This window comes from Tenebrio molitor, chromosome 6, assembly GCF_963966145.1.
Source record: "Tenebrio molitor chromosome 6, icTenMoli1.1, whole genome shotgun sequence".
Classification (NCBI taxonomy): Eukaryota; Metazoa; Arthropoda; class Insecta; order Coleoptera; family Tenebrionidae; genus Tenebrio; species Tenebrio molitor.
Window position 1 is genome coordinate 3,344,285 of NC_091051.1, and position 24,659 is coordinate 3,368,943.

Here is a 24,659-nt window from a genome sequence, read left to right on the forward strand (position 1 = left end):
TTTTGCAAAATTTTGAAATCTTCAATTTTCAAATCTTCAAATCTTCATTTGGTTTCAGACCGAAATAAATCTTGTTTCGACTTCGCATTTCTGGTCAAGATGGATGATTTAAATCGCAAAAGAATTTTGAAAATCTTTGAAAAATTGTTGGTCCTTCAAGTCAATGAAATGGCGTCAGTAGGAGGAACTTTGGGTTATTGTTAAATTAATCTCGTTCAATACAAAACCCGATTCAAATCGAATTCTCGACAAAAAAAAATCTAAACACCGTTCACGTTATTTTGGCATAATGAGAGGTTATGATTTATTTTTTTAACGTTGGACACACTGTTTGATTTCCGTGCCTGACATTCGGACCTATCAAAATGAACATTGCTGAATTTCCACGATGTCTGAGTATTCTTCTATTGCAAACTAGTAAAACTGACAACAATGCACTAGCATTGACGCTATTTATAACCTCAAATTTAGAAAAACATAACCTAATTCAACAGACAGCTTTACTATCAAATTAAATGCAAAATTCCCATGGCCTCCCATTATGTCAAAACAAAGTGAATGCATTTTACTTGCTTTGGATTTTTTCAGATGGTTAAAAAAAAATTAAACTGTCAACTGTCTTATTGGTCCATATCGGCATGGATCTTACATCATTCGGTAGCACTTTCCAAAATGCTTCTTCCGAGTCCAAAAAATTTAAATTTGGGTGTTTGGTTTTCTCAAAAATCGCAAAAAAAACGAAAAAAAAAATGCGTTTTTCAGACATTGTTTTTTTCAGAATGGCCCCAGAACGATAATTCTTGCTCTCTGGGATTCTTGTCGTCAAGTTCCATCACGTAGCTCATTTTTAGTTACGAATTTGGAATCATTGAGGTGATTAGAAATTTTTGAATTTTGGACCTATCAAATCTGTTTCATTTTGCACACGATCTTACTTATTATTCGAGCTACAGGAATGGTTCTAGGCTTGTTGGATTCCTCTCGTTCTTCTTATTAATTTGATGGAAAATAGGTCAACCTAGGACCTATAGTAGCTGAGTAATGTAACCTTAAAATTGCCTTCGAGATCTCTTTTCTTTGAGCACAAGTCCACAAAATGGCGTCTCTAAGCGTCAGTTTCGCTAATTTTGAATTGTCCTCGTCCAATACATTCAATCAAGCTTCACAAGAAATTTCGCCAAAATCGACATCCCACAGAAAATTTTCAAAAAATTGGACAAATTTGGTTTTCTCACAAATAAAAACTAAAACCCTTCAAAACTCGTCGTTCAAAGATTCGAGTCGACAACAAGAGATTCTTAAAATAGTGGAACTTCATCCAATTTTTTTTTTTTGAAAATTTTGCAAAATCATAAAACCTTCAAGATTAAGTACATTTTTTTTATTCAACCCAACTGAATATCTATAATTTAGTTCCAAACAAATAAATCTTGTTCCTTGTTCCAGTTCTGCTCGAAACGAATCATTTTCAATCGTAAATATTTTTCAAAATTTTAGCAAATTCCTCGGCACCTACGAAAATTTTTCAAAGTTCAAAATTAAGCCTCACATACCAAATGATAGAGAGAATAAACACCGTTCACGTTTTTTTGGCATATTGGGAGGCCATGGTTTATTTTTTTAACGTTGGACACATTGATTCCATGATGTCTGAGTATTCTTTTATTGCAAACTAGTAAAACTGACAACAACGTACTACACATTGATGCTATTTATAACCTCAAATTTAAAAAACATAACCTAAATCAACAGCGTTATGTCAAAACAACGTGAATGCATTTTAAACTATTGAATTCGCCAAACTTTTAACTGATTCTTGCATCTCTTCACACCTTCCATTTTGTTTGGAAATTTTTTCGAAAAATCTCGGTACAAGAAGACTCGCCAATTTTGTCTCCCTCTTTAGAACTGCAAGTCCTGACCGCCTGTAAATAATGTTGTGAAAATTAATTACGTCCCCTTTGATCTGGCCTAACAGGATTCATCTCGTCGATAAAAAGGACTATCCGAGCGTTAGCAACTCGGCTACCTGGCTTTGCTCTGCGGATTTGCCAGTTAGCACTCGTAATATTTGCGGCTTTCGCTCCTAGACTTTCGAATAAGTACGTTCTACATGAAACCGAGTTATTTGAGACATAATCGGATATAAAGTTGACTTGATTTTAGACGGATTGAGATGTGAATACGTCAGGCGGTTCATGCACGCGAGCTATATTCGATTTAAACGTAAATATAATTTGTCGACAGATATGTATGGAAATATCGAGGCACATGAAACGCGTCAACAACTTTATTTGATACTTTGTTTCCGTGTTTCACACAGATGACAACTTTATTGCATATTCTCTACATGTGTTCGCATTAAACTTCTCAACTGCCTCGCCGTCTGATTTGAATTTTTCACCAAACCCATTCCTTCGCAGGAAATGAAGCTTTACTGACAGATTGACATTAAAAAAATCCTGCGTAACTTGCCCCGGAACGCGACGCCGCCCTTGCCGGTGCACCCTCAGAGCAACCTGTAATTATTTAGGAATTTTGAAAATTCCCCAAGTTTGGATCAAACGCGCGCCATAATTAATTTCAACGAGACGATTTGGGGTCGCGATTTTCAATTTGGAGGAGGGAGCCGGAAGCTTTCCCGACTACATGTTTTCCTCGCATAAAATAAAATCAATCGGCGGGTCACGTGCAGCTAACGTTTTAGGTTTGTGATATTTTACTTTAGTCCCGAGCGTCGAGCTTCTTATTATTCAGAAGACGTAAGTACAAGGGGACCCCTCATAAAGGGCCCGGAATCAAGCCCAACTCCCCCGCAAGCGCCGCTCTGTAACTTCATCTGGCATTCAACGTGTTGTATCGAATACTCCGGTAATCGCGCAGAATTATTAATTAAACCCCAGGCCCTGCAACCCTTCGATCCGCCACCGATGCCCAAATCTTCGTGTGAATATGCATTTGTACCTGGGCCGATCGCGCCGTATGCAAAAGCATTGTATTCCACCGAAGGGTGAACCGTCGGGGTGCTGCTGCCTCATGGTAAACATTTCCTACATCACTTCTTGTTTTTGTTTTTACCGTTGCCCCTTATTGTCAGGCAACCAAGTAATCACGCCACTTTACCTTTACGCTAGTATAACATGAAGACCCTGTATTGTTGGAATGATTCGATTTTGCGAGTTTATCGATTGGGTTCCATTTTGTTGCGGGGCGTTCAAAATGACCAGGCGAGGGTGTGGGGTGGAGTCTCGGCCATTATCCTGCGCTCCCCCAGGATTATTACGGCCTTATCTCCGGCATTAGATACAGTGTGTGTCTAAAGTGTCCCTGGTGACCGTACGTGGAATTATTCACGACATGGCCCGCCATCATCCTCCGAAGACGTGAATCACGTCCGGGAGTCTAACATCTTCCTTGTTACGCACATAAAAAAAACATGCATCAAATTTTATGGCCGAGGGAAGGATCGCCGAATCCGCACTGACGTCATCCAAACAGGGTGGTCGATTTGATCGTTTATTTTTCTTCATCACATCTACACCAATAGAATGTTGCGAGCAATTGTAACAAGTATACAGTGGAATATATGTTTACAAAAAATAGCGTCTTTGTGGAGCTTGCATGGAGGTATGTCTCGAAGAAGTAGCAGCGTCGAGTAAATAGTTTTCAGGCGGCAACAAGTAATGCTAGCAAATCTGGAAAGAAAAAGGTTAGAGTTAGTATCGGAGGGACATTTGATTGGTTGCTGGAAGACAATAAATTAGGGCGTTCGGGGAAGCCCACGCTGGAAGCTTCGGTTGGAGTTATTTCGGAAACAAGTCAATTTAAATGAGTAAAAAATTTTCAAATGTCAGGCTTAATACAAAGCACCACCTGAAGTTTCAATTTAATTTGTCAAAAAAAATATTTTTCTTTGCAACAATATTGTGGTAAGGAGGAAACTCGATTAACAGCATTTTTTTTACCTAATGTGTGTTCACCACAGACGGAATAAATTATTTGCTACAGTCAACACATAATATACTCGCAGCTGTTTGAAATAAGCTTAATTACTTTATTTTAATGAGGAGGAGAAACACTTGTGAGTTTTACACAAACAGTATTTCAAATAAATTTTTCGTAGACAATTGCCGAATAAGTCCTAAAGCGATGATTTTTGAACTTTGTTACATTACGCGTTGAGCCGTGTGTACATAAAGAGGGTGAGTCGTTTGGTTCTTAATTAGTAAAAATTAGGCGGGATGATTAATATTCTTTAAACAACGACATAAAACTACACATTTTTAAAAGAGGAAAAGTTGTAAAAGATTTGTAGAAGTATGATTTTGTGTTAAATTTTGGTGGATTCAATGTTCGCCTCTGTGGCAAGTCTTATCTCGAATGCTGTCAAGAGTGAAACGACAGAGCGATGATTTAAAAAAAAATGCAGAATTCCGTGACATCACGCGTTGAGCCGTGTGTACACAAAAGGGCGAGTCGTTTGGTTCTCAGTTGTTTTTTTTTGGGTAGGGATGACTCTATAAGAATTTTTTAAATTGTCACAGAAAAGTCACAGAAAATATGTTTTGTTGTTAAATCTTGGTAAACCCAATGATCGCCATTTCAAACGCTTTTCTCTTCAGCTTTAGTAAATAACACCTGCTTTTCGTTCTCTTTCGTTGAAATATAAGTCAGAATTTTTTTCTTGCACAGAAACTTGCGGAAATTACATATTGAGCCGGGTGTACACACAAAAGACTGGATTGATTGTACAAAAATTGATACAAACGTGATTTTGTGTTGAGTATTAGTGGACCTAATGGTCGTCTCTGTCGCAATCCATTTTTTCAAACGCTTTGTCCTCCATTTTTGATAATCAACACTTTCTCTTCGTTTCATTTTTTTTTTGTTAAAAATATTAATCAGTAAAAACTTTTCCACAAAAAATTGCATTATGTGAAGAAATCCAGTTCTAGAAAAGATAGAGCAAGAATCTTTCGTCTCTTTTTATTCTATGGAGAGTTAAGTCTATCCTTCTGAGAGAACAAAATTCTTCAAAATTTACTAAAATGGCTTCAGAGATGCAGCCTTCATATTAAAATGCGTTTGATTCTTCCTTCTCAGACAACATTTTTTCGTGCAGCAGAGTTTTTGCAACTTCTACAAGAGATGAGGAAAGTCTGAAGAGATGAGATATTTTTAAGAATGTAATTTTGGAAGATCAATTTTATCGTGCTAATAGAAGAGAACCTTGTGACCAGCCTTTGAGATTCTTTCCCGTAAAACATCTCTTGGTGTCCCTTCTCAGTCAACATTTTTTCGTGCAGCAGAATTTTTGCCACTTCTACAAGAGGTGAAGAAAGGCTGAAGAGATTTGAAATTTTTTAGAATGTAATTTTGGAAGATCAATTTAACGTGCTAATAGAAGATAACCTAGTGGCTATCCTTTGAGATTCTTTCTCGTAAAACATCTCTTGAGGTCCCTTCTCATTCAACATTATTTCGTGCAGCAGAGTTTTTGCAACTTCTACTAGAGATGAAGAAAATTTGAAGAGATGAGAAATTTTTAACAATGTCATTGTGGAAGATCAATTTTATGGTGCTAATAGAAGAGAACCTAGTGGCTATCCTTCGATATTTTTTCCGTAAAACATCTCTTGGTGTCCCTTCTCAGTCAACATTTTTTCGTGCAGCAGACTTTTTGCAACTTCTACTAGAGATGAAGAAAATTTGAAGAGATGAGAAATTTTTAACAATGTCATTTTACAAAATCAATTTTATGGTGCTAATGGAAGAGAACCTAGTGGCCACCCTTTGAGACTCTTTTCCGTAAAACATCTCTTGGTGTCCCTTCTCAGTCCACATTATTTCGTGCAGCAGAGTTTTTGCAACTTCCACAAGAGATGAAGAAAGTCTGAAGAGATGAGAAATTTTTAACAATGTCGTTTTGGAAGATCAATTTTGTCGTGCTAATAGAAGAGAATCTAGTGGCCATCCTTTGAGATTCTTTTCCGTAAAACATATCTTGATGTCCCTTCTCAGTCAACATTTTTTCGTGCAGCAGAGTTTTTGCAGCTTCTACAAGAGATGAAGAAAATTTGAAGAGATGAGAAATTTTAAAGATGTAATTTTGGAAGATCAATTTTATCGTGCTAATAGAAGCAAACCTGGGGATTCTTTTCCGTGAAACATTTCCTGGTGGCTCCATTTTCTTCAATCCTTTGGTCGGGGTAGTTTGAAGATTTCAAAATGGAAAATGAAGAAAGTACGAATAGATGTTGAAGATCGGCGAAATGAAGGGTGACCCCTGCGGTTTCCCCGCGCCGCGACCGCTCTCTTTCTCCCGGCAGCGCCGATTCCCTAATCATTGACAGGATGAGCGATCGTCCAGGATGGCGTCGCGTTATCCTCTCCCATTCGGAGCGCACATATTAGTTTTTGACGTGGAAAGTAAGTGTATTTATAGAGTTGAAGAGGATGAATGGCTGCTCGTCGGTTATCGTCCTCCATCCTGGCGTTGTTAGCGGCGCCCGTTTGATGGATTACACATTGTCAGGTACACGTGACGTGTAAATAACTTATTAGCGGGTGGGCTCAGGTTGTTCATGCGTGCCACTGGATGTATTGATCTATATGTGGAGTCATCCATCAGTGTATTTCGAGGCCGCGGGCCCCGGAGACTCCGTGCAGCGGCCCTTGCGACTGTTGCCGCTCTTCGACGGACGCCCCGGAGTACCACTCGTCTGGTCGACGCCCTTTCCCCGTGACAAAGACGAGCCATTAGCCGCGTTTGAAGCCCGCCGCGTTCACGTCAAACTTGACATCGCGTCATGGCTGCGGGCAAATCCGGGCCGTCGGCTATCTTCCGGGCGGCGAACGTGAAGCGTCCCGACCCACACCCACACCAAACCTCACAGTCTAACCCGCACCAACTCTACTCGCAGGGACGGATTTAGCCAAGCTGGCATCCGCCGCTGCCGGGAAATTGATAGTTCTGCCAAAAATTTACCGGGGGCGGATAGAGTCTCGATCGGGGATTAACCCCATCCCAAAACTTGGACGAGGGGTTTAAACGAAAAAAAAACAACTTTTCGTTTTCTAAACCCTACGATCGAAGATGATGATGAGCCGTGTGTACACGAAACGACTAGATCCGTTGGAAAATACGTATCAAGTATTGTTAATAAAAAATTGAGACAAACATGATTTTATAAGTTCCCAAATTCCCAAATTAAATTTTCAAAATTGGTTGACATACAGGTTGAGCCGGGTGTACACAAAGAGTTTAGTTTCCAATTATCAAAATGTTTTCCACAGAACTATTTTTAAAGACGAATTGTTTCAATCAATTCTTCATGAATATTTCCAAATGAAAAACTTTGACAGTACACGTTGAGTTGGGTGTACACAGAGGAAACTAAATCGTTTGGTTCTCGATTGTCAAGAATCGTGCAGGATGATTAAGATTCTGCGAGAATCGCATCTCGACGTTTCAAAAAAAAAAATGTAGAAATTATGAATTGATTAATTAATTGTTAAGCCTTCCGGTGGAAATAATTGGCTTCTCGTTTCCGCCCCCGCGAAAAATCGCTTCGCAACTCGACCCGCCTAATTAATTGAAATTAATTGGACAGTCCTGATCGGGTTTAACACTCCACTGGGTGTTAAACCAGCCGGAAGAGAGGCTCTCGGTGACCGATGTCCAGCCCAGCACGAGTCCATTTTCGGCTAATTATTTGGCGTTTAGAACGAGCCCCGGTCAGCCATAAATCAAGCGATGTCCAGCCTGGCACGCCCCAGGTCCACACCCTGTTTACCCATAATATTTGTCCGGGGTGCACTCGGGCGAGAGTGCACGGTCATCGCCACGAGCCTAACCAGATTTTGATTAGTTTGCCTTGGCTCTTAGGGGTCGCGGTCAACAAACCCCACGACTCTCAAAATCCGAAAATCGCGTTCCCGTCGCGATTTTTGATTGGATCCTTTTAGGGCGTCTGACGTGATGGTGGTGCGAATTCGGGTGTGCAGCCGCCGCCGCCATATGCAAATGTTGTAACCAAATTATATACTCGCACCGCGCATATATAATTCACTGCTCAGACTGTGATCTCCACGGGGGTAAGTTGTGCGAGTCCTCTACCGTCTGTCGGGGTTATCTCCACGGAACATCTGTAACGTGCGTTCCGGTAACGCCCGACCTCAATGCTCTGATCACAAAACCCTTTTTTTGTCTGTACAGGTACGTACAGCTGGATTGTATGCAAATTTCCGATGCAACTGTTCCGATTTGCCCGCAGACCGGAACAGAAACTACCTGGACCCGGGGACCGACCGCAATGTCCAACAACAACCGAAGGGTTGAGGAGACGGGACGGAGAACGAAGGGCGAGGAATTAAAGCCTGGACGAATTTTTAATTGTCTTAAAACAGTACAAAATTCATAAAAAGGGCTGTGACACAGTTCATTTCGTCTTTCGAAAGGTTAAGACAAAATATCAAAGGAGTTTACTGAACCTTCGATGAGCTATACAAAGTACCTTTCTATAAGTACACATACCAGGTAACTAATTACAAAAGATTGTGAATATTTTTCATAGGTTGGTAATATTTTTGAAATGTTGATTTGGCAAACCTGATTAAATCAAGACGACATTTTGACATTGAATGTTAATTTATTTCCCAAAATAATAAACATTCCCAAAGATGGCACAAAATTGATAAAAATTGGTGAGATTTTTCTTTTCGTTTTCTCGATTAAAAAAAAATCAAAGGAATTTACTAAACCCTCAATGAGTTATGCAAAGTACAAAATACCTTTCTACAAGTAAATGCACCAAATGACTAGATATTCCATTTAAATGAAATTGACATAAGAGTAGGCCATGCGTGTAAACAGGGATTTAGATGTGAAAGGTACTTTACACAAAAAGTAACTAGATCTGTCAGTTTTGTCACCATATGGTTAAGACAATTAATTATAATTAATATAAATCAATTTGGTTAAAAATCAAATTTGTACCGTGTGAGCAACAAGTACTGATTGAGTTGGCAATAAATTCTGGTGATTTTTGGTGACTTTTATGTCATGTTCCAACGAGAAAACCATTTTATTAATAAAAGATTACAAAAACGAAGACTTTTAAATTTGAAATGTATACCAGCTGTCAATAATGTCAATAAAACAAACCGAAATAGGTACAATTCACAGTCTTGAAAATTTTATGTAAAATTTTTTTTTGCCAACTGAATCAGTTATTGTTGCTCACCCTGTATATGTATGTACTTAGTCCGTTTTTTTATAATCAATTGTCAGTGTCAAAATACAGAAAAAGACCAAACTGCATATTAAAAATCATTGGCATTTGGTCCAGTTTTATCTCAGTTTCACCCTAGATTTCCCCTAGATCATTATTGAGGTTATGTTGCATATGTTTATCAGTGTGAGATGCGTGTTTAATTTAAATTTAAATTGTCAAATTGACAATCGGTAACAATTTCAAAAGTCAATGTTCCAAACGTGATTTATAAAATTCACTGTTTCGAATTTTCTGCCAACCTAACAATACTTTGACAATTGATTATAAAACAAAAAAAAGGGACTTTAAATTATACATATTTAAATGCGATTTAAATAAATGTGATTTTAACTGTCGGCATTGACAATTATTTACTGACATGCAGTACCGTAAATAAAGAAATACAAAAACACTGCAAGTAGGGTATACATACACATGGCTGCCAACAAAAATTTGAATTTCCACAGCCACCTCTTATGCCAATTCAATTGAAATGGAATTTAAAAGCTTGTGATTATTTCTGATAGGTTGGGGACACTTTTGAAATGTTACTTTGGCAAACCTGACCTGATTAAATCAAGTGACTGTCGCAGACAAACGTCTTTTGACATTTAGCGGCACAAAATTGTTAAAAATTCGTTTTCTCGATTAAAAAAAAAAATCAAAGGAATTTACTAAACCCTTAATGAATTTTGCAAAGTACGAAATACCTTTCCACAAGTAAATACACCATAAAAGCTTGTGATTATTTCTGAGAGGTTGGTAATACCTTTGAAATGTTACTTTGGCAAACTTGATTAAATCAAGACATTGCCGTACACAAACGTAATTTTGACATTTATTGTTAATTAATTTTTTAAATAATCCACATTCCTAAAAATGGTTTCACTGTTGAACACGACGTATTTATTACAATTTCCCCTATTTCCGAAACAGTTTTATTAATGAAGATGTTATTGGAAATATTCACCACAATCGGTATATCCTCAGATTCTTGTTGTGTATCCAGAATAAGAGGGAAGAATTTTTTTTACAGCATCTTTGCATCATTTATCTCAAAAAATACCTAGATCTGAATTAACAATCGATCTTTTTCCTTTCCTCTCCAAAATTAATTTTCTTCAATTTAGGACCTTCCAATGAATCCTCAAGAAAAATCCCAAAGAAAAATTTACATTTACATCTTCACAAATATTCCTCCTCCTGATTTTTCCCCCCAACCCCAATCTTGCCATCCGTACAACAACTTCCATAACAGCGACACGCAAGATATATTTTTTTTTTCGTGATGAGGCGTGGTTTCATCTTTCTGGTTTCTTTAATCGTTATCCTACACAACTTATTGAGGTGGCGTTGCGTCCAATTGAAATTGGTGTTTGGATTGCGAAGGCGAATCATTGGCCGTATCTTCTTCGATAAAACTACCAACACTCAAAATCTCTTATAAATCAACTCGATGATATGGAAGTAACAAACAGCTACTCCTCACATGGCACGAACAACAATTCAGAGGAGCTGCTCCGGGCCGATTTATAAGTGTAGCATTGTGGCCAAGCTGATCACCTGATTTGACTCCACTCGATTTCTTTTTGTTCCCAATTACAAAACATGGTGTTCAGATTCGATTGACATTTTGCAAGAACAGCAACGAGCAAATCTGGCTCCTGAATTGCTTTGAATAATTTTAACAGAAGTTCAATAAGTTCAACGTTGTTTGCAGCGAGGCGGACACCATCGCGAACATTTTCCCTAATAACTTTACTTTTGTCGAAGATTGGGTGTTGGATACATCCTTAAACAGGCAACGTCTCTCTTATATTCGGATTAAAATCGCCCTTAAAATAAATCCCTCAACAATTCCGTGGCGCTTTTTCTCCAAACTTTCCCAACACTTAATAATTATCCTGGAAATTTATTACGTTTGTCTTTGTCAGTTATCTGAAATGCCTCTAATTATTTCGTTGGCCTTTAATTCATTTTTCAACGCTCCAATTAATGGAAACGCGATGAATGGAGGAAGCGTCACAAATATGTCGAACGTGGGTAAACGTTCTCATTTTAATTTCAAATTTGATTCGATCAAACAGACACGGCGTTTTTCCAGTCGAGTTGTCGTGTGGGGGCGCGCTGCAACTGTTCCACTCTTGAAAATTCGATTTTCAGTGTCTGGACAAAATTAATCAAATCGCGCAAAACCGATAAGATTTTTTCCAGCACTTTTGTTTCGTGCATCTGGTGGTGACAGTCTTCGAGTGCGACAAAGGGCCGATCCGAATCTCTTGTAATTTTGTCGGTTCCGTAATAACTCGTGTTTCGCGAGTTGGCGTCTTTATCGCGCGATAAAATCGTGAAAAAGTGATAAGGTTAATTTTGAACGGCGCCATTCCAACCGGAATAAAAGTCCGACTCCGGTTTAACGCGCGCACGTTAATTAAGCGACAAATTAAAAATTCGGTCGCCGTAATGAACCGGAAAGGACGCTCCGGGGGTTGATAATTGACTCGCGAGTCCCGTCGAACGTGTGTGCGTACACATGTACGCGGTTCAGGTAGAGTGACCCTTTGACCTTTGGGCCCGGGGCGCCCTCGGGCCCGTGCGGTCCTCGCCCTCGCCCTTCCCGGTGGCGGTCGAGGGGCGGCCAGCTGGCCAGTGTCCGGCTGGACGCATGCGTGCTCTCGAATCGATCGGTAACAACACGAGGGTGGCTCTATGCCCGGCCTGCCATTGGTCGGGCGGGGCTTCAGCATCCGGGTAATTACCCTGGACCAGGGACGCGGTCCCTTCGCCCCGTCCGCCCGCTCACACGTCCTACAATGTTGGTGCGCTTCGCCCCTCCGCCGACACCCTCACGATGATAAATAACCCCGACAGGGAAACGCTCTCGATGCTGCCGAATGATTAATTAGCACCACCAATAGATCCAACTACTCCTGCACCATTTTTAACACTCGTTACTGGACCCTCGACGCCCCGATCTACCAAAGCGATACAACCGCTCGGCGCTTATCAAAGACGTGACTTCGCAATTTCCAAACTTGTTTCAAAATCGTTTACCCAGAATCCACAGTCGTTACATTCTTTACCGCGTCACAGTTTTATTGAAAAATTTTAATTGATCGATTTACAACAAACAAACCGCCATTGTTTGCCCCGCTGACAACTTGATTGATCTCCGCACCTCAAAAACAATAAAAAATGTTATCACACAAAAGGCAATCTAACTTTTATTGGTTTACAGATCGCCCTGATAACACTTGGATTTCATCGAAAAAATTTCAAATTTACTTCAGCAATTTACTTCTGGAGTTATCTTGAATTGCGTAATTGTTTTTATGCGGAAACACACTCAAGGAAACGATTACTTGTGACAAAAGAAAAAGAATATTTTTTTGGCTAACGAAGCCGACACGTTTTTGGTATTGATGGTGGGCGTTGAACGATTGTAAAATATTCATTTACGTCAGAGCAAGCAAGGCCCGAAGAGGAAAAGTAGAAATTTAAAAAGACGGCGTCGTGAGCCTTAACGCTTGTCAACCAAACATAATAACGAAATTCCAGGTCATGCGAATATTTTCCGGTAAGTTGGGAATATTTTTTGCCGTAGGAGGAATACCTGAGATGCCTGAGGGATCCTTTGTGTCCGCGGAAAGACAAGGGAAGAGGCGTAAAGTTATGAAATCGGGGCGAAAGAAAAAGGTTTTAATGAGGCAAGTCGTGGCCGAGTTTGGTGCAGCAAGAGGAAGCTCGAGTCCGTCGGAGACGTCGTCCCACTTAAAAACACGAACGAAGAAAAGTTTCGGTAATAATTTCGAGGAGTTCCAGGCGTCTGTCGACAATGCGGGGATGACGTCACGTCGATGGATCGAGCCACGCCGTTTAAAAACTCTCACTAATTATGAATGAGAGAGAGTCGTCGACGACGTCTTGCGTAGCAGCAGCGTACTAAAGCCGAGTAGTAGGGCTAGGTCATGGTTCTTTACGGCTTTTTCTTATTCCTTTTTGAAAAAAGTTGGCGAGCGCGCCGCGGAACAGCTTTTAAATTGCTGTTTAAAATTCCAACTTTGTTTTAGTGCTTTAGAGTGGAGCACGAGCTGACTGGAGAAATCTCTTTTTAAAAATACACCCACTTAGCGCTCAGCTGACTGCCACCGCCTCGCCCTCCTTTTTCTTGCTTTATTTACAATGGTAATTTTTGCACTCTCGCTTTCGCACCACGCCGATGCACCGGCGCCCTTCGCCGCAACATCGAAACTGCAATCTGGTCCCGCGGAAAGGCTTGAAAAATCGCAACGACTCGTGCAAAAAATATAATTCATACAAAAACAAATACAATTATTACTGAGAAACGGTAACAAAACGTCGCGTGTTTAATTGGTTGCATACGCAACCCACACGTGTCAGGCTTTTTCGGATATGTACCTGCTGGGCCTTAGACCTCGACAGGCTGGGGCTGCTTGGTCGTGATCTCGCCCATGGTCAAGGTCTCGGCGGCGCTCGCCTCGGACCACCCCTGTCTTTGCTCCTTCTCGGCCTTGAGCTCTTCTTCCTTCTTCTTGTACTCCTCCAGTTCAAAGTAGTATTTGGGGGTGGTGATGCCAAAGAACGCCGCCAGAAACTCCCCGACCGTGTCCACCACCGCCAAAGTCCCGGCACCTGCACGCCAAGTCTTGTACCAGATCCAGGGGCCCCACGTTAAAGTCCTCTAAAACGACACGTGTTACAGCGCGCCCTAGCGCCAAACGCTCGACCTTACCGGATCAACAACAGCCTGCTCCTCCTCTTTGGGTGTGTTGTCAAACTCGTCGTCGCTGTATTCCTCCAGGACGCCGTCGCTGAAGTGCAGGATGCGTTTCGGGGTTCGCATCTTGACGGCAGCGTGTTGGTCACTCACGGCCCCCGTGTTTTTGTACTCGTCGGGATTTATCAATACCATCACAGCGATTTTTTCACCCACTTGCCAAACTTGTCACTGTCAAAACCGTTTGACGTTTGACCGGCGCCATCTGGCGGCGAGAAGTTGCGGCGCGAAACCTCGTGTTTGCATAACTGTACTGGGGCGACGTGCGATACCATGAGTGTTCTACTTTTTGAACCTGTAAATGGGAGCTGGTCCATGACCTCCGCGAAACAGGTATCTCCAAAAATTAATAACGCGACGTATGTTGCGACTTGAGTCGTCGGTTTGACAGCTGGTGCAGCGTCGAGTTTTCGGGAGTCCAGTCCGGACAGATCGACAACGTGGGGGCTCAGTGGCGGGTTCTGAGAGCGAATCGAGCGGTGGGTCGGGAAAATGGGGCGAAATCGGGGTTGGATGGTGGAATTTTGCGGATCGATCTACGACGTACGCGCGAGAGTTGAGCGGGGTAGGCAACCCATTATACAGCCGCCAACGGTTTTTATCTGTTCTACAATCTTGGTGCCGCGCAAGCACATTTTAAACCGCTGCGAATGATAAAAATACGCTAAATGAAGATAAGAATGGCAATTAATAATTAGCAAAAAGTGATGTCAGTATCTGTGTCGCGTTGGGAGTTTTGTTGTGTTAGTGGGTGTCTTATCGCAAGTTCATCAACAGGTGTCCTGATTAGAACAAAGTTATGGAAACGACAGGAAACGGAACGCTGGACCGGATCCAGCAGGAGATCCAGGAGGCACTGCAGCGTGAAGAGGAGTTGCGCGAGAAGTACAACCTGTTAAACAACAACGACCCCCCGAAACACGTGAACGGCTACGCCGCCAGCCCCAGCCCCGAGCCCCAGCCGCCCCCGCACACCCCCAACGGCAAGGCCATGACGGCGCCGATCCCGACCGCCCAGCGCCTCTTCGCCCCCAACCCGTCGTCCACCAAAGGAGTGATGCAGAAGTTCCTGAAAATGCGAGGTAAACTGAACATTGTCACGATGAAACCCAAGTCGGAGCCCCAGTCGGCCTGGGTCCCCGACACCACGCTGGAACCACCGAAAGTGACAATCGAAGCGGGCAAGCCTCTCCGCAACGGGTTCATCCCAGCCGAAGAGAAGATGAGGAGGGAGCTCCAGGAGTTCCAGATGCGTGAGGCGGAGCTCCGCAAGGAGCGCAGGAAGTCGCAGCCCGACTTGATGGCGGCGCTCGAGAGCGAGGCCCTAGAAGAGACCAACTTGAAGCCGGCGCGGTCGCTCTCGTTGCGCTTCAGCACCGAGGACCTGACAGAAGAGAGTAGTTCAGCTCCGAACAGTCTGAAGCCCGCCCGGTCGCTGGCCGAGCTGTGCGACGCCTCCGACGAGGAGCTCGAGCCGAGGGGGACGCACTCGCTCATCATGCAATTCGAGAAGATGAAGTCGCAGTCTTGAAACAAACCCACTTGTGATAGAACCGTCCATGAAATTATTTATTATGATAGTTTACAGGTTGCTATAAGATTGTTTGTTAGTCAGTTACTTCCATAGTTTTAGTACAAATCTTGCCGTACTTAATCTACTGAGCTTTTCATCAGGGTTGTGCCAATCGAGTATTTATTCTATTATTTATTTCTAAAGCCTGAAAATTCCGTGTCAAGCGCTTGTGTCATCTGTACTTTGGTAAATTGTTACAATAAAAAAATTTCACTAGTCTCAACAGTCATCGCTTTATTTGGTTGAAAGGTATGTTTAATAAAAACAGTTTTATTAAGATGCGTCTTTTATTCCACTCATGCAACGCAAATATTTGCTGCAAATTTAACACATCCTCTGCAGTGCTACATTACAAACGATTATCTTTACAATAAGATTAGTTTACCCATTCTGCCATGACGCATTCTCTGATAAACATTATCGTGCTGGAGAGCACATTATCAATTCTATAGATGCAATATACACAAAATATTTATTGACTTAATCATTTTATAGCGACAATATCGAATTAAATCATAAATTGTTCAATGCGACGTCCTGCTTGAAAACAAATTCGCTTTTGTAGTCGTCGCCGCTGGTGCAACTTCTACTGCAAGTGTACACCACCAGGACTCCCACATCCAGCTCGTTCTCGTGCAAAACCGACAATATCTGCGGCATTATCTGGAATTCGAACTGTCTGGGGGCCCCGCAGTACTCGCATTCCGGAACCGACTCGGGAGTCGGCTCTCGGGCGATCCACAACGGCGCTCCTCCCCGCTCGTATCTCAAAATCTGCTCGCCATTATCCCCAATGCGTTCTTTAAACTGCGTAAACACTTTATCACTATCACTAACAGCATACTTCTCGATATCTCCATCAGATAAGTCCCTCATTGTACCCGTTTTACCGTCGCGTTCGAGCTGTCGATACTTATCCAACTCCTCACTCTCGTCCACTCTCTTTTCCTTCACTTCTTCCGCCTCTATCACCACCTCGAATTGCGCGAACAACTTCGACGACACCCTCTGCGACGCGTCCCCCTCGCACTCGCCCTTGTGTCCCTCTTTCCAATCAACCACCTGATGCTCTCTACTGCAGTAACTCACTTTCTTGCACTTACTGCACAACTTCTCGCCGCGACAACCGCACAAACTGCACAACTTTGTCCATCTGGATGGACAGAACTCCGCGAGTCGCCGCTCTTCGGGCGGGTCGAACGAGTAAAATTCATTGCGTCGCGGCAGCGAACTCCTGAAGGCTCTCACGTTGCAACTGGAGTTCCTCACGCAACACTTGGACTCTCTGCAGATGAAGACGAACACGGTTCGGTGGAAGTTGGCGGCGTCCTCCTCGAAGGGGGCGTAGACTTGGCACAAGAACACGAGGGGGTTGTGACAGTTCTCGCACTGCAGCCGCTCCGGACTTGGCAGGTTTTGCAAGTCGAGCCACGCCGGTTTTCCACCGATTTTGCTCGGGAACAGATAACTGTCCACCTCCCAGGACTCGCATTCTTGAGCGTAACCCAAATCCACATGCGACATGTCGAAAGTGAGGTTAGAGAGAACCCACAGAACAACTCAAAACAATAGACTGAGGCGACCTCTGGTGGCGAAGTTGCTAATCATTCAATATGAATCTCGTTTAAATACCTCTTTCACGTCTGTTAATAATCTATTTATCTGTTTTTATTTTTACCAGACATGGTAATAAAATAAAACAAGTTGGTAAATTCACATCAAAGTGTTTTATTGATTTTTTTATGATATTACACGGCAACATTACTTATCACTTAAATACTTACTTATGCAACTGTCATCTGGGACCATTGACGTGTAAAAAGATGGAGATCCCGGTACAAAAATTCATTGCAGAACGAAGAGATTGTGATTTGACCTCTTGCTTAAGAGGAAATGTACTCTACAGAGTGTTAGAAAATGTGGACTCGTCGGGCGATAAATTTGATCTCGTCTAGAATCAGGGTTGCGGATTGGGGCACTGGAACCATTGACGTATCAAAAGATGGAGAGCAGAGACTACACAAAATGCACTGGAGGAGAAAGAAATTTGACAAATTTCTCAAAAGGAAATGCTGTACGGAGTGTTGCGAAATGTTGATTTGTCAATGCGATAAATATGACCTTGACTAGATTTTTTTATCGACGAGTGTTTTACATAACCTCTTGAAGATTATCTAGAGATCGCATTCTCAATAATTAGATAAAAATCCGATGACTGAGAGAATTTCGTGATTTTGTGGAGTTGTATTGTTGTAATCAGGTTTATTTTAGTCACAAGTCGAACCGATCTGAAACGTGCTTTTTGTAAATCAGAGCTAAGCGACAGCGTACGTTTCAGATGCGACACAATTAAATGATAAAGTTGTAAAAATAGTGATTATCATTTGTGTGGAATTTCCAGTTTAAATTCGCTGACAGGAGGTATCAATTTGCGAATATTTTCAAATCAGATAAATTCCAGTGATTTGTCGATAATTTGCAACACAACGCGAATGATAATTAGGTGGGGAAACCAACCGCATCTAATTAAGGAACATGAGAGAGAAAAAAAGTGTTTTTGTGTTACATTTGAGATAAATATCTCCAAGAGGTCGAGATGTAGCGCTCGGTACTACGAACCGGTCCCAAAAAATGAATGGAAACATTTGAGAATAATGTGAGCGAGCAATGGAAAGCTGCGGATTGCGTAAATCGTTGTGTTCCTGATTTAAAATATGCAACATGTTACGATTTAATAACGAGCGTCGAACAAATCGAAACAGAAGATAATTAGGGTGATGTTTCCTGTACAAACGTTCGTTGTTGTTGATGTGTCCATTATTATTAAACATACCTACCCAGAATCAACGATGTGTAGTTTGTATTTAGTGGACAGCCTTGAATGTTGAACTGCAGAACAAAATATTAAGCTTTAAATGAATCCTGTCGATTCGCGAGTGGAAACCCGCCACAGCAAGCTGGTGAGTTCTTTCATTTGGACACGACCTGCCGGCTGTTGTACCACATTTCGACAAGACGCGATGGCCACCACCGGACTCGTCCTGATCCTTCTGCACCTCCTGTCCCAATCAGGTAATCTATCTATAATTTCCAACCGTGACAACGATCGCAGCGCGTCATTTAATTACGCTATTTGTAAACAGAGCGTTACGTAAATGCGTGCTCTTTCGCAACTTGCTTTGGTTTCTTTCAGGAGCCACTCCCATCGCAACAGTGAACGTACACAACTTCGAAGACGGCTGGAATTACAAAATACAGCCTCACGACGTCCCGCTCTTGAGCCAGCCCACCAGGAATCACATCTTGCCACCTTCAGTCAAGGTTGCTGCTTCATTAGCACCGGCCAGCCTTCACACACTCCGACAGGCGGGCACGCCGGGGACGAAGTCCGTGAGAGAGACTACGCTGCTCGAGAGGACCGCCAAGAAACTCGGCAACGCCGTCCGGTCGAGAGTGTCCTGCCCCATCTGCAAACTAGGTGGACACACTGCTGGTCTCTTCGTCTCTGACTCTTTTGTTGCAGGAGTGGGTTTGCTGCAGAGGGAGGTCAAGAAAAACACTAGTTTCGAAGAGATCAAGACGCAGTTTGTGGGGTTGTGCGTCGCGTTCAAAGTCGCCACGGAAGACGTCTGCACCGGAGTGTTCGACGTCTTCGGCCGTGAAGTGCTGCCAGCGCTCAAGGCAGTGTACATTGGTAATGACGCACGAACGCGACGAATTGTTCTATTGTTTTTGTGTCAAGGTCCTGAAGAAATCTGCAGTCTAGTCCTGGGGGAGGTGTGCGGGGAGGTGAAGAATCCCATGCACGAGTGGAAAATCGACTTTCCGGACGTCCCGAAACCGCAAATCGCCGATTCGGAGTTGCCCAAGGTAAGTCGATTGGGTGCAAGTGTGGTGGTAACGAGGTCATTGCAGCCGGGTCTGCCGACGTTCAAAGTTTTGCACATATCCGATACTCATTACGATCCTGATTACGTGGTGGGGAGCGTGTCCAACTGTGAGGAACCGCTCTGCTGCAGGAGTACCAGTACTCCATCGTTGAAGGAAGATGTGGTACCCGCTGGAAAATGGGGGAGTTACAAGAAGTGCGACTCGCCCAGGATCTTGATCGAGAACATGTTGAAGAGTATCGCTGAAGAACACCCCGTGAGTACTACCAGTCGGGAGTACCAAGTCTAATCCAGTTGCAGGACTTAGATTATATCATTTGGACCGGAGATCTGCCTCCTCACGACATCTGGAACCAAACCAAAGACAGTAATTTAGCAATCATCCAAGATACTGTGGAGCAGATGTTTGAGTACTTCCCCAACACTCCAATTTTCCCAGCTTTGGGGAACCACGAGTCCATTCCAGCTGGGAGGTGAGTTTGGTTTTTTCAATCGACACGATTGAGTTTTGAAGTGAAAACTTCTTTAGACGCGCTACATACATTTTATGCCCGGGCAGTGAATTTAGTTTCATGTGACACGGTAAAATCGTTCGCAGCACAAGCTAAAATCGGAAAATCGTTCGCAGCACGACACGGCAAGCTAAAATCAAGGGAGTCGAGTTTTTTAGCGGACCGAGCATAAAACAATCAACTGTGCGTCACTTGTCAATTTTAAATTTTCATTGTACTATTGCGATCAAAAAATTTTGGACACTAATGTCATCGTGCTGTCATACATTCTAAAACGACCCTTATGTATTAATAACCTCAATTTTGATTGTGTCAATTTTGAAAATGTGAATGTCAGATTTACCGAGAAAATATTCAAAAAGTTGTAAAAATCAGACAAATGGAATAGAACGAGGTTTTAATTAATAAAAAATATAAAACAAATACCCAAATGTACTCGCATATTAAAAAAACTATATTTTAAACCGGTGTGAAATTGACAACAATTTCATCTTTCATGTGACAGTTTCAATAAAGCATGATTTAGAGTAATTTTTTTAATGTGACAGAAGTTTGATGTCCAAAATTTTATGATCGTAATAGTACTATTCCGGACATGGAATCTTGGCCACAACTCACATTTAACTGACAAATATTTATGTGTGAACTGGCCTTTATTGAATATAACCCAACTTTTGACTCGATAATGATGCCATTTCCCATTTACCTGCTTTTTTGATGTCACAAGAAAAACTTCAAAGTGATTTTTAATAATTGTCATTTATTAATGACACTAATGATTGGTTTACACCACAGACAATTAAACTATAGTTGATGGTCTGTGGTTTACACCATTTTTTTTAGAAATGTCAAAAAAATGTCGGCCAAGATTCCGTGTCCGGAATAGTACGTTGTGTTTTGACTTGACTGACCTCAGTGCAGAGCTGCAGGAGTAACTGTATATATATACAGGATATTTCACGAGTGATAATAAGCCTGACGTAATTTAAAATGCAACCCACACTATATTTCCGAAAAAAGCCGGGTACTGTCATTAAAATGTCCGGCTTTTTTTGAAAATGTATTGTGGCTTGAATTTATTATTCCGCCAGGCTAGTTATCACTCGTGAAATACTCTGTATAGTTTTATATAATATAAACGTTAAATGCACGACAAATATTGTAAGTTTACAGATGAATGTAGGATTTAATACGTAATTCTCAATTATATGGCTTCAACAATTCATCTATTGGAAAAATTTGTGTAGCAAAATGTGAAGAGGAAAATGAACAAATTATCATAATACAGGGTATTAGTATTGCATTGCTATGAAAACTTGTGTTCTGTTCAATATCATCGTCAAGAAAATAAAACTTAAACATCCAAACCTAACCTCACAAATTTTGCCAGAGTGTACCTCTAAAAGCGGACGTATTTGCAGGTTCTATGGAAAAATACAGATTTTTGATGTTTATTTAAAAACACCATTGGATTTAAATAATATTCATTATTTATGCCTTGCTCCTTATTCCTCCAAGTACTATCATCCATAATAATATAATTTATAGAATACATAGGTATTACTTAAAATCAGTAACGAGCATCATAGAAGTTTTCACTTCTCTCGTGCAGTCTTAAGCACACACTCTTTTTTTTATGTAGTTTTGCCCCACCATGGGTCCAAGACCCCGACCATTCCATCTCCTGGTTGTACACCAGAGTGGCTGACTATTGGAGGAAATGGCTGCCGGCTAGTGTCGGCAACACGGTACTGCACGGGGGTTTTTACTCGGTATTGGTCAGGCCAGGATTTAGAATAATTTCGCTCAACACAAATTACTGTCACACTCTCAGTTGGTAAGTGAGAGAGTTGAATGGTTTGGAGGGAGTGACTGGTTGTTCGTAGGTGGTTGACTGTGAACAGTACTGACCCGGCGAAGGAGTTGGAGTGGTTGATTTATGAGTTGCAGGAGGCGGAGAATCGGGGGGAAAAGGTGCACATCATAGGTGGGTGACCGGGTTGTGTTTGGGGTATGGGGTGGCTCCAGTGGTGGTGTTTTAGGTCACATACCCCCCGGGAGTTCAGATTGTATGAAAGTTTGGTCGAAAAATTTTAATATGATTGTTCAGCGTTTTGAAAACACGATTCAGGGGCAGTTTTATGGTCATACCCACGCCGACGAGTTTGAGGTGTTTTACGATGTCGAAGAAAACAGTAAGAGAGTAAAGTGGAGGAGGAGGCTGAGGGGCGGTAAAAAGAGTTTCAAATTTACAGGCAGACCTGTAGGGGTGGCCTATTTGGGGCCCTCGGTCACCACTTACGAGAACCACAATCCTGCCTACAGGATATACTATGTAGACGGCGACCACGACAACACCACCAGGGTAGAAAAACAAAACAGTTGAGTGCTTGGGTCCAGTTAAGAAAGACGCGTTGTTGCAGGAGGTGCTGGACCACGAGACCTGGACGATAAACCTGGACGAGGCCAACGAGAGCTCGGAGGACCCGAAGTGGTACCGTCTGTACTCGGCCAAAAACGCCTTCGCGATGGATTCCCTCAGACCCGCAGCTTGGGCAAAAGTGATCGACCGCCTCGTCCAAAACCCCGACTTCTTCGACCTCTTCTACAAGTCAGTAGTACCTAGCAATTTTCCGCCAGCTCCGAGTACTGCACGCTCAATTTCAGGTACTATTACCGCGCCAGTCCAGCGCGACCGACCTGCGACACCAAATGCAAGCTCCAGATCTTGTGCGACCTCAAGAGCGGCCGCTCGCACGCCAAGCACCAGTTGTGCCACGACCTCGAGTTGACATTCGGGGGTTAATAAAAATCTTGACACTTGTGACTTGTTTTATTTCTTAAATGTGGACAAAACAGTAGGGGTGTTTTTTGTCGCAGAGGTCTGCGTGCTCGACCACCTCGTCGAGGGAGGGCAAGTGGGCGTAGAGCGACTTGGCCCCTTTGACGGTACTGTTGTCGAGCACTTTCTGCATTCCCCAGATAAAAGGTGCGCCTTTGCAGACCAAGAGCTGGACGCAGTCGGTGTCCTCGTCCAGCGCCCTCTCTTTGATGTACATGATGATGTGGTCGGGAAGGTTTTTGTCTTTGATGTGCGAAAACATGCGGATCACTTGGGGGCTGCTCATCATCCAGTCGAGGGGCGAGCCGCCCCTCATGCCGCGCGCCTCGGTTATCTGCGGCAAAGAGGGGCGCGCGAGCGACGAGCTTATCTGAAAAGAACTGTCAAAAAATTGGGCTAAAATCAGGGGGGACTTACTAGTTGGGCCACGAAGATAATCGCGTTGACTGCTATCGCCCCGATTTTCTTCGAGTCAAATCCCAAGATTCGCAGAAACCCGGAAAAAATGTTGCTGGGGCCTTCGCTGCCATCTCCTTTCGGGTGGGACTTGCCGAACGCTTCTGTCACCAATTGGGCAACTCCGGTGGCGTGGTCGATCCCTAAAATTTTCCCCGCCAGTTGGAACCCCGATTTTAACTTCCCGAAAACTGTTTGTTCTTCGCTGGAAGCACAGACAAGCAAGAGGAAGACCACCACGACGAGCATGTCGACTGTGCGAGGGTTAAACGGTGTATGCGTCCGCATGGGCTGTCAAGTGTGGATAAATCCCAGATAATTGTTTCCTCCCACGAGCTATTTTAAACACATTAGAGTCAACGCTCTTGTGTCACAGTTGCGAAGATGCTGGTCGCGGTTTTGTGCATGGTGATGGTGCCCCGAGTCGCCCCTCAAGACGTCTCACCACTAGTTGACGTCAAGACCCTCAGCGAACTCCCCTTGGAGAAGCTCCTCCAGGTGAAGAGTTCGTTCCAAGAGGTAGAGCCAGAGGAGAAGCAAGAGACGCAAGAACCCGAAGCTCTGGCGCTGCAAGCCAAACGCAAACCCCACGACAGAGGCGGCTACCACTACCACTACGAGGAGGAACACTCGAAGAAGAGCGGCAAGAAGAGCGTCCAAAGTATTTTCCAGATTTCGGTCACCGCCCTCGCGTTTCTCGCTTTCGGGGGGTACTTGTTGTGTCTGTTGGTGCAAGCCATCAAGGGGAAGACCACGGTGATGATGGAGGTGACGACGATGGCGCCTGCGGCGGCGTTCTTCAGGCCCAGACCGGTGAGGCGGCGGCGGCCCACGCGCAGACCGGTGCGGCTGCAGAGGCCCTCCAGACAACCCTACGGAAGGAAGCCGAGGCCGAAGCGTGACGTCTGGCCCGAAGCCGACCCCGACAATATGTACTACGCTCTGGTGCACCTCTCCGAAGCCTACGCCAATTACCACACCGTTGACTACAAGAAGTTCAACTACACCTCGAGTTCTTATGTAAATTAGCCAATAAAGTGTTATCTCTGGGTGGGGTTTTTAAAATTAGCATTGGCTCGAAGACCAGGAGCGTGTTCTTGTAAAGTATACATCAACGACAATTTTAATAAAGTGTAATCATAATATTAATAATGATGATAAAACCCATAATAAAGTGTAAAGTGATATTTCCAAGTATTTACGACAACTATACGATTACTACAGTCGACTTAATAGTAATTTGAATTCACGCAGAGACAAGAATAATTTCTCATATTTCTTATTTCTGGACCTTATGCCAGTAGAGCGGACCA

General features: G+C 42.9%; 6 protein-coding genes across 7 annotated transcripts; 3 read left to right on the top strand and 3 right to left on the bottom strand.

Annotated features, from left to right (window-relative positions):
- Positions 1-3,503: 3,503 nt before the first annotated feature.
- Positions 3,504-14,283, bottom strand: LOC138132993 (protein FAM177A1). 2 transcript variants are annotated; one of them, XM_069050769.1, is made up of 3 exons: positions 14,029-14,283; positions 13,695-13,977; positions 3,504-3,695 (listed from the first exon to the last, which is right to left on the bottom strand). In XM_069050769.1, the coding sequence occupies exons 1-2, from the start codon at positions 14,206-14,208 to the stop codon at positions 13,705-13,707; spliced, it is 453 nt and encodes a 150-aa protein (XP_068906870.1). In that variant the 5' UTR covers positions 14,209-14,283; the 3' UTR covers positions 3,504-3,695; positions 13,695-13,704. The 2 variants fall into 2 exon arrangements, with proteins under 2 accessions (XP_068906870.1, XP_068906871.1); XM_069050770.1 differs by lacking the exon at positions 3,504-3,695 and having other exon boundaries at positions 13,570-13,977; positions 14,029-14,282.
- A 283-nt stretch (positions 14,284-14,566) lies between these two features.
- mdu (meduse) lies at positions 14,567-15,871 on the top strand. Its single transcript, XM_069050765.1, has one exon. It carries the CDS (start codon positions 14,873-14,875, stop codon positions 15,602-15,604), a length of 732 nt encoding a protein of 243 aa, XP_068906866.1. The 5' UTR covers positions 14,567-14,872; the 3' UTR covers positions 15,605-15,871.
- Positions 15,872-16,099: 228 nt separating this feature from the next.
- Zfrp8 (Zinc finger protein RP-8) lies at positions 16,100-17,348 on the bottom strand. The gene has a single exon (XM_069050760.1). The coding sequence runs from the start codon at positions 17,168-17,170 to the stop codon at positions 16,160-16,162; it is 1,011 nt and encodes a 336-aa protein (XP_068906861.1). The 5' UTR covers positions 17,171-17,348; the 3' UTR covers positions 16,100-16,159.
- A 635-nt stretch (positions 17,349-17,983) lies between these two features.
- LOC138132986 (sphingomyelin phosphodiesterase-like) lies at positions 17,984-22,872 on the top strand. Its single transcript, XM_069050759.1, has 12 exons — positions 17,984-18,718; positions 18,840-19,124; positions 19,170-19,340; positions 19,389-19,516; positions 19,562-19,792; positions 19,837-20,009; positions 21,691-21,885; positions 21,935-22,035; positions 22,091-22,243; positions 22,304-22,413; positions 22,472-22,659; positions 22,716-22,872. Exons 1-12 carry the CDS (start codon positions 18,562-18,564, stop codon positions 22,852-22,854), a joined length of 2,031 nt encoding a protein of 676 aa, XP_068906860.1. The 5' UTR covers positions 17,984-18,561; the 3' UTR covers positions 22,855-22,872.
- LOC138132990 (uncharacterized) lies at positions 22,866-24,387 on the bottom strand. Its single transcript, XM_069050766.1, has 2 exons — positions 23,308-24,387; positions 22,866-23,260 (listed from the first exon to the last, which is right to left on the bottom strand). Exons 1-2 carry the CDS (start codon positions 23,632-23,634, stop codon positions 22,889-22,891), a joined length of 699 nt encoding a protein of 232 aa, XP_068906867.1. The 5' UTR covers positions 23,635-24,387; the 3' UTR covers positions 22,866-22,888.
- LOC138132991 (uncharacterized) lies at positions 23,731-24,375 on the top strand. Its single transcript, XM_069050767.1, has one exon. It carries the CDS (start codon positions 23,731-23,733, stop codon positions 24,373-24,375), a length of 645 nt encoding a protein of 214 aa, XP_068906868.1.
- Positions 24,388-24,659: the final 272 nt, after the last annotated feature.

What these genes read in the sequence shown, in the direction of transcription:
- LOC138132986 (XM_069050759.1), top strand. Translation starts at nt 18,562, where the DNA reads ATGAATCCTGTCGATTCGCGAGTGGAAACCCGCCACAGCAAGCTGGTG. An exon ending in CTGCCCCATCTGCAAACTAG is followed by an intron (nt 19,125 to 19,169) that starts GTGGACACACTG and finishes CTTTTGTTGCAG; the next exon opens with GAGTGGGTTTGCTGCAGAGG. An exon ending in TACTGTCACACTCTCAGTTG is followed by an intron (nt 21,886 to 21,934) that starts GTAAGTGAGAGA and finishes GGTTGTTCGTAG; the next exon opens with GTGGTTGACTGTGAACAGTA.
- LOC138132993 (XM_069050769.1), bottom strand. Translation starts at nt 14,208, where the DNA reads ATGGTATTGATAAATCCCGACGAGTACAAAAACACGGGGGCCGTGAGT. An exon ending in AGCAGGCTGTTGTTGATCCG is followed by an intron (nt 13,978 to 14,028) that starts GTAAGGTCGAGC and finishes GTGTCGTTTTAG; the next exon opens with AGGACTTTAACGTGGGGCCC.
- LOC138132990 (XM_069050766.1), bottom strand. Translation starts at nt 23,634, where the DNA reads ATGCGGACGCATACACCGTTTAACCCTCGCACAGTCGACATGCTCGTC. An exon ending in TTATCTTCGTGGCCCAACTA is followed by an intron (nt 23,261 to 23,307) that starts GTAAGTCCCCCC and finishes AGTTCTTTTCAG; the next exon opens with ATAAGCTCGTCGCTCGCGCG.
- LOC138132991 (XM_069050767.1), top strand. Translation starts at nt 23,731, where the DNA reads ATGCTGGTCGCGGTTTTGTGCATGGTGATGGTGCCCCGAGTCGCCCCT.
- Zfrp8 (XM_069050760.1), bottom strand. Translation starts at nt 17,170, where the DNA reads ATGTCGCATGTGGATTTGGGTTACGCTCAAGAATGCGAGTCCTGGGAG.
- mdu (XM_069050765.1), top strand. Translation starts at nt 14,873, where the DNA reads ATGGAAACGACAGGAAACGGAACGCTGGACCGGATCCAGCAGGAGATC.